The following is an 8115-nucleotide window of genomic DNA, read 5'->3' as shown; positions in this document are numbered from 1 at the left end:
CAGACATCTGATTTGTGGGCCCCTCCTTCTCAAAACCCTCCAGCAGCTTCCCACACACCTTAGAATGGATTCAAATTATCTTGTGAAATGGCCGATGAGGAAGCCTGGCGTGATCTAGCCTTCCTGGCCTTGACCTGACGCACTTGCTTGCAATGTGACCTTGGCAAGTTACTTCACTTCCAGAACTTCCACGAGGTGGACTACGCCTGGAGTGCACGTGGCCCTCTGTGACTATATGAAAAGTGCTGGGGGCCACTCGGGCCCACTCTCTCGTGCGAAGTGCTATGCGTGTTGCCTGAGGGCCTTTGCACCGGCCGCCCCACGGCACAGCCAGCTCTGCAGACTTCCTCTGACAGCACATCTAAAGGGCCTTCCCCCACTAACAATCCTGTCGTGGGCTAAGTTCCTTCACAGCAGCTCTCTTATCTGTAATCAACTGGTCAATTTATTTACGTCTTTACAGTCTGTCTCGACCTGTGTATCAGGAGCCCAGTTCACAGGTAAAGAAATACCGGACAAAGTTAGTGAATAAGCAAAAGGCCCTCGTGATGATTCCGTCATCAACAACGGTGGAATGTGCCGCCACCGCTGTGCCAGGCCTGTCGCTGCCCCCTCGTGAGGCTCACGCCCTCTGCTCTGAGGTGCCAGGTGGGGCCTGCGGCTCCCGCATGGGTGGCCCGGGCCGCGTGGGCTCGGGCTGGGGGACAACCGGGCCGACACACCGCGTGTGACTGCAGGCCTTGGGGAGAGCCCCAAGGGTCAGGGAAGTGGGACCCCACAGCAGGATCAGCTTGTCTGACAGGGAAGCCCAGACAACACGGGTTATGCGGTGACAGATCGCCTGGGGCCCAGGGGAAGGGATGTCTTCTTTGAATTTTACAGCTTTCCATAGATGTGACTAAGATATAATAAACTGTACATATTCGAAGTATGCAATTTGGTTAAGGTTTGGCATGTGGATACACCAGAGACCCAACACTGCAATCAAAATAACATAGCTATCAGCCCAAAAGTTTCCTTGGGGCACGTGTTCTTGAGAGTTTCCAGGTAAGACATTCTCACCTACAGTGTGGGGCCAGAGGGTGAATGGTGGGGGCGGGAGGTTTGCCCAGAGAACTGCAGTTACCAACACGGCCACTAGGGGGCTCCGTGACTCTCAAAACTGTCCCACCAGGAAAGCACTTACCCCATGAAGACTCACTGCAGTTCCTAGTACATTCCAGGTGTTAGGATGCAGCAAAGGGACATACAACATTGCTGCTCATGTGGTCATCAAAGGCCATTTCGTTACTGGTATTAGTAACGTATCAATCGCTGCCTTGGTGCCTGATACCGCACTAAGCGCGCTTTAAAGCGCTATCTCATTTCTCCCAAGCTACAAGGCAGGCTGAGGTCGGTGAGCTGAGAGCTGAGTGCGCCCTTCTGGTAAGAGCAGTGCTGGGATTCAAAGCCTCACCTGCCTGCCTCCAGACCCCCTGGGGCTCAGGCCGGTCCTGGCAGGCTCTGGAGCCCCCAGTCGGGCCACTGGCACAGTCCATGTGTGGGCCAGGAAGCAGACGGGGACATCCACCTGCTCCTCGCTGGGGTCAGGAGCCCTGAGGTGGGATGCACACAGCCAAGGCCAGCTCGGATGACATGTGACCCAGATAAACCCCTGCCTAAAACCTTCCTACCAGTCCCTCTGTCCCAGGCTCTGCATGATGTGGCCAAAAACCTCTTCCCACCACTGCCCCCACTCCCAGCCCTCACAGAGGGGTTATCTACCTGGCACCACCCAGGAAGCTTAAGAAACATCACGCACCAGCCTCGTCACCTGACTCCCTCCAGCTTGTGTACCCGGAAGTCACTTCCTCCTCCAGGGAGCCCTCCAGGAACCACTCACCACCACCCTGCCTCCCAGGCTCCTAGGGCATCTCAGCTTCTGTATGGGCCTGGCCCATCGTACAGTAATCGAATGTCCAGCTGGCTGCCCTGTACCCGATTTAGAAGCCTTGTGGAAAGCGGGAGGCCCACGCCAGGGCTGATTTGGGGACAAAGAGAAGAGAGGGTTGCCCCATCCAAGGCCCTGGCTGAGCCTCTAGTCCGATTCTATCCCTGACCCACGCTGGGCAGGCCTCACACTCAAACCGCCTTCCCAGAGAGCTAAGGGCAAAGTGGCCGTCGCTGTTCAAGATGCATAAACTTTGGGGGATAATTAAAGCTGCTGAGGTGAGGAATTCAGGGCAGCCCATGTTTGAAAGCAAAGCTCAGGGAGCCAGGAGCAGCTCAGACGTGAGCAGGTGGCTTCCTGGGTGGGGCGTGGCAGCACCGGCGCACCTGTGCCCAGGTGGAACAGTGCCCACATTACAGGTAACGTTCCCCTCCCCCGCCGACGCCAGGACGAGCCCCTTCGGACCCAGCTTCTGTGCCACCGTGGTGGCCACATCACCACCGTGGGTACCCTTACGCAATACAGCGCGGCTTTGCTGGGAACGGCAAGGGCGGGGGCGTGGCAGTCTAGGGCCAGTGGCGGACCGCACTTGGGCCTCATTCTCTGACAGATGAGCAAATGCGGTCACCCTGAGAGGGAAACAAAGCAGGACAGTCATGCCAGGGGCAGGCCCAGCCCCAGGCTGAACGTGGCCAGGTGTGGGTCTCTGTGGGAGGTCACAGGGCCCTGAGACTCCTCCGACGCACCCTGTCTGGCGGGGGGTCCCCAAGGGAGCTGCCACACTTACTTCAAACCTAACGAGGCTCTGTGTTTACCCCGCCGGGCATCCCCAGGGCCCTCTGCAGGTGGCTGTGTAGATGGAGGTGGGGACATCCCTTTGGCTTCAGGTGTTCCAGGAAACCAGGGCCGGGATCTGAACCCCTGTGTGGGCACCACGTCCCAGGTGCTGCCCATGGGGACATCTCCCCGGCCCCACCGGTAGCAAGGGCCCCTCACGCTGGAATGGGTGCCATCTCCCCAGCCCCCTGGGCGAGCAGCATCCTCCCCGTGACCACACATATGGGGGAGGCTGCAGAAAGGCCAGTCCACCCGTCTGACGGACAGAGGCTCAGAGGGGCAAGGCGGACCACCCTGGGCGTGTGCCACCCCGCTAAGACCTTCTCGTTTGCTCCTAGTGCCCCCTCTTGCCCCAGCATCGAAAGCAGCACGAACGAGCGCCTGGGCTCTGCACACTGCCCCCACCTGTCTGGGCCCCAGTCTCTCCCCCGCGGGGTGGCGTTCCCGGGCTGCTGTGAGCCGGGAGGCACCAGGCGCGGAGCAGCAGGTGGCTCAGTCACTTGGGCGACAGCCACAGCAAACAAACAGGTGAGCCCTGGCCTCGGAAGCGGCAGATTCCTTCAGAGCAGCGGCGCCGAGTGCCCTCCGGACCCGTGTGGAGCTGCAGGATCGGGGCACACCGTGCTCCCGTCCGAGGGACCAAGCGGAAGCTGCCAGCCCTGGCATGCTGCTGACTGACGCACTGCGACTGCAGCCTGATGCAGGGGGAGGCGCCCGAACCTGCCCACGACCTGGCTCAGCCCAGGCATCCCCCAGACCTGGGAGGCCACGCCCGGCACCGCCTCTCTGCTCCGCCACTGACCTCACGGGCTCGGAGATGGGCGCAGGCCCACAGCCCCGGGGCCACCCACGTGCCACCTTCTCCCTGCAAATCCCAGCCTGCCCTTCAGACAGCCCACTGCTGCCAGCTTGTTCAATCACACATGGCCCGTGTGGGGGCAGAAACCCCTTGGGGGTGAACTCTGCACCTATGGCGGTCTACCTGCTGAAGAGTGGGGCGGGGCACAGTTGACCCCCGACAGCACAGGGAATAAGGGGCCCTGAGCTCAGAGCTGCAGAAAGCCAAGTTCTCACCCTGCCAGGCCCCCCCTTTGTGGAGTCTTGAGGGGATCATTCTGGGGCTTCCAGAATGCCCACTGAAGCTCACAGTTCTAATAACATGTCAAAGTGCACTATTACATTAACAGCAAGGACCCTTCCAGCCCAGAGTTTGTCCTCACCTACCTGGACCCACCCATCATCAGAGTTCGGCCTAAGAGGCTCATCCTGACCGTCCTGGCCAAACACGGCACCCTGGCATTCTCGGGGACAGTCACTTCGGTTTCCTTCAAAGCCCTCAAAATCATCCTGATTTAGGTGCCCCAGTCTGTCTGGATCCGGCCCCCAGGCAGCACCCACACGGGGCTGGCTCAGAGCCATTCCTCCCAGCGTCTGGGGGGGTTCTAGGCCCTCTGCTCTGTAGGTATCTGTCCGGTGAACGCATGCATGGACGGATGAGTGACTGAGTGAAGGGTAGGGCTTGCACAGTCCTGGCCCGCAATGCCCGGCCGCTTACTCTGTGCTAAGCCCCAAATCCTCCAGGGAGCGGCTTGACCGTTAGCCCCCTCACAATGAATGGCAACCGAAGCCCCGTTTCATGGATCGGGGACTGATCTGAGGGCACGTGGCCAGGCCCAGTGGAGCTGAGAAGGGCCTTTTCAGGGTGATCTGTGGCGTCCAAGACACTGTGAGTCCCCGGCCCAGACGCCTGCAGGGTGTGGAAGAGAGGGAAGGGCCAGGGCTACAGGGCTGAGGGCTCATCAGGCCTTGGCCTGTACCTTGACCGCCCTCGTCCATCGCCTGCCCAGCAGCTTCCCCCGTGGCTGCCGACTGCCTCCCTCCCATTCCCGTGAGCACCCCCACCAGGGACCCCGGGCGCTTCTCTAAGGGGCCTCCGTCCTGCTGACCCCGGGAGCTGCGGGTGCGGACGGGAGGCGCAGGCACTCACCGAAGAGAGGGCGTCTTCTCTCCTCCTGCCCTGGCTGTGCCGGCCGATGAAGGAGCGCGCGGACAGCCGGTAGTGGCTCAGCAGGCACGTGATCACCACCACCATCACCATCACCACCACCACAATGATGGTGATCTCGACGAACTCCAGCTCTGCTGCAAGACCAGCGACACACGTGAGCCCGGGGACCGTGACGCAGGCCAGACGCTCAGGGCCCAGCCCTTCAGAGCGTGCACCCCCCCCACGCACCCCAACACCCACAGACAGACCCCAACGCTCACACACAGACCCCAACACACACACACAGACGCACACACCCCAACACACACACCTACACACAGACGCACACACCCCTACACTTACACACACACACCAACACACACACAGACACCAACACTCACACACAGATGCACACACCTTCCCCGAATACAAGTAAACACAGAGAACCCACAAAAATACACACCGCACGTACATACACATTTATCACAAACACACCCTACCCCCGACAGGACAGGACTGTGTGCGGACCCCCCGCCCCCCCCAGCTCTCGGGAGAGAAGCCTCAGAAAAACCCCATCCTGGGTGCCTGCAGATGCCGCCATTCTCCTTTCTTTTTTTCCCTTTGGTGTTGTTTTGTTTGTTCCCCTCGAAGGCGGAAAAACCCTCAAGTGCTGGAAAAGGAAGGAGGTTATTTTGATCGTGCCAGAGCCGGGGCGGTTTCTGCTGACTCGTGCGGGTCCACGTCGGGGCGGCTCGGCAGCTGGCCGTGGTCGGGCCTGCAGAGCCCCCAGCAACGGGCGGGACGCCAGCGCCCAGTCCTGCCGGGGACCCGGGTGGCGACACGGCAAACGGGGCAGCAGCCAGCAGCACCAGGGCCGAGCCCCGCCCGCCTGCTCCAGCCCACAGCTGCCCACCGGGTCCACAACACCCTGACGTCCGTCCCTAACAAGCAATTAGCCGAAGGCTCCCCGGGGCATAGGTTCAAGCTCAGGGCCACTGACTCAGCTCTTCCTCCTAAGACAGACAAACTGCAGCTGGGGGAGAGGGAGCGGGCGGCGGGGGTGGGGGTGGGGGAAGCAACAGGCAGCATAGGGTGCAGCTGTGTCAAGGGATCCGGCACCTCACGCTGGGCCCACCCAAACTCCAACCCTGTGAGGGCCAGCCCTTCCTGCCTCAGTTTCCCTGCGGCTTCCAGCAGGAGAGCAACACATCCTAGGTGGGAACGTTACTGTTCGCAAAACAGTGGAAGCTTCTCCACACAGAACCCCCCACCCCAGCATCCTCTCCAAAGCCCTGGCCACCCCTTCCTCCCACGCAGGCTCCCCAGGCACCCCCTTCTCATGCCACGCTCCATGTTGGCCCAAATCACTGGGGTTTACCTATGACACCGCTAATACCTAGTGCGGTTAGTAAGTTGGGTGAAGGGTCCACCAGGGGACATGTGCCAATTTCTGGGCACACTGGTGGCTGTCACAATTGGGGGCACGCCGAGCATCTAGTGGGTGGGGACCTCCTACAGGGCACAGGATGCCCCATGACGAAGAATGACGGGTCAACAGTGCCAGGGTTGAGAATCCCCGTTCAGGGCTGAGTGTACATTGGCGACACTTTCATCATCCTATCTCACAGGCGAGGAGAGCAAGGTCCAGAGGTCAAGTGACAGACTCTCAGCCCAAGGGCCCTAAGCTGTGGGCTCCTCCCACTCAACCATGGGCTGGAAGACCTCCCGTGTGCCCAGGAATTCAACCTAGAGCCTGGGCCTTGGTTTTGGTTCCCAGGGGGGACTGCATCCCATCTTGCCCTGGAGCACCCAGAAGGGAGGGTGACCTGGCCAGGGACTTCGGGGAGACTGATCCCGAGTGCTGAAAAGGCTGGGGCCCTGCCCAGCAGGAGATTAGGCAAGCCTAGATGGAAGGACTGGAGGGACACCCTCACTTTCCTGCCAGGAGGCCGGGCAGCAGGGCCTCGGACCCAGTCACTGTGGCCACACCTCCTGCCTCCCCAGACGGGCTGGTCCAGGTCCTCGGCAGCCTGGTCCAACTCCCTAGGGCAGGGCCCTGTCTGTTAGGGCCCAGGATAAAGCTGCCCATTCAGGGGACACACAGGCTTGCTTTGTGCAACCCCCACGCCCTCCCTCCTCAGAGGGGCCGACAAGTCCCCTCCCCCGGCCCCGTGCACTCTTCACCCCAACCGGGACCACGGTGGTGGGTTCCCCTCTGCCTCCTCCCCGTGCTGTCTCCAGGGGCCCTGCCCACACCGGACTGGAGGAAGGGAGGTGTGTGGCTGGGCTGCCTTTGTCCCAGGGCCCGGCCCGCCTCCCGGTGTTTTCCGGAGCCTCAGCCTCAAGACGGCAGCTGAGGCAGTGGGGTGGCAAGGGGACGGCAGGCCAGCGGGGGTGAACAAGCCCTCCACAGCTCTGACCCCACCAGGCCGGGCCAAAGGGGCAGGAGAACACATTTCTGGAGAGAATCACCCCCAGAAATGAGCGCAGTGCTGCTAAGAACACGAATGTGCCCACCCCAGGCCCTGGGCCACAACCCCAGGAAAACTTCCAGAAAAAGAGAAGCCATGACTGATTCTGGGCTACATTCTGGAAGCCAAAGGCCTGGGTCTAGGCCCCGAAGAGGAGGGGGACCCTGAGGATCCCTAAGCTCTGCTACAGCTCCGTCAGGGGTCCGAGGCCCGCCGGGTGTGGGCCTGGACCTCACCTACGGGTCCACCCCAGCTCCCCCACATAGAAGAGGGTGAGGGCACTGGAGGGCTGTGTGTGGACACTCAGGGAGCACTCCCTCCGGGACCATGATTAATGGGGGGCGCCCATCACCCCAGGACAGCAAAACAAGGGAAGCCCAGACCCGCAAGCCGACAGAGAGAGGGCTGAGCAGGGCCGCGCTGGCTCTTCCAGGCCAGGCCCAGGCCCCACGGCACGGGGGCGTGGAGGCGCTGAGGGGTCCAGAAGAGGCCCCCAACTCGCAGCTGCTCACACCACCCGTAAGGCAGAGCACACCTCTGGGCTGGGCGTGCTGGCCTTGGCCGTGGGGAGAGGGGGACCCTCTGGTCCTGCCAACAGCCTCTCCACGCCCTTTCTCACTGAGGGGGCTCCTTCCAGGAGACACCGCGTTTGGGGACAGAACCCGCTTTTCCAGGAAACGCCCCAGGAAAGCACTTGCTGGAGAGGTGGCAAACTGCAGGCCACATGTGCAGCCAGGCCCCCCCCACCCTCACCCCGCCCCCCCAGACACAGCACAGCGGGCAGGCGGCTGCCTTCTTTCTACAGGCTTGTGCTGTCTGCTTGGCCCCAAGCGCCCCTCGGGCTGGCATCACCTCTGGGCCTCGCTGGGCAGCTTGGGCCTCTGCACCCC

General features: G+C 61.6%; 1 protein-coding gene across 3 annotated transcripts in view; it reads right to left on the bottom strand.

The window, feature by feature from the left end:
* PMEPA1 (prostate transmembrane protein, androgen induced 1) overlaps window positions 1–8115 on the bottom strand; it is a 69682-nt gene that overhangs the window by 7748 nt on the left and 53819 nt on the right. For all 3 annotated transcript variants that reach the window (XM_034641752.1, XM_034641750.1, XM_034641751.1), the window contains exon 2: window positions 4755–4909. In XM_034641752.1, coding sequence (XP_034497643.1) covers window positions 4755–4865 — 111 coding nt within the window. In that variant the 5' untranslated portion in view covers window positions 4866–4909. The remainder of the gene's footprint in view (window positions 1–4754; window positions 4910–8115) is intronic.

This window comes from Ailuropoda melanoleuca, chromosome 13, assembly GCF_002007445.2.
Source record: "Ailuropoda melanoleuca isolate Jingjing chromosome 13, ASM200744v2, whole genome shotgun sequence".
In the NCBI taxonomy this organism is placed as follows: Eukaryota; Metazoa; Chordata; class Mammalia; order Carnivora; family Ursidae; genus Ailuropoda; species Ailuropoda melanoleuca.
The sequence above is the reverse complement of the archived record's forward strand: the minus strand, read 5'-3'. Positions and strand labels throughout refer to the sequence as shown.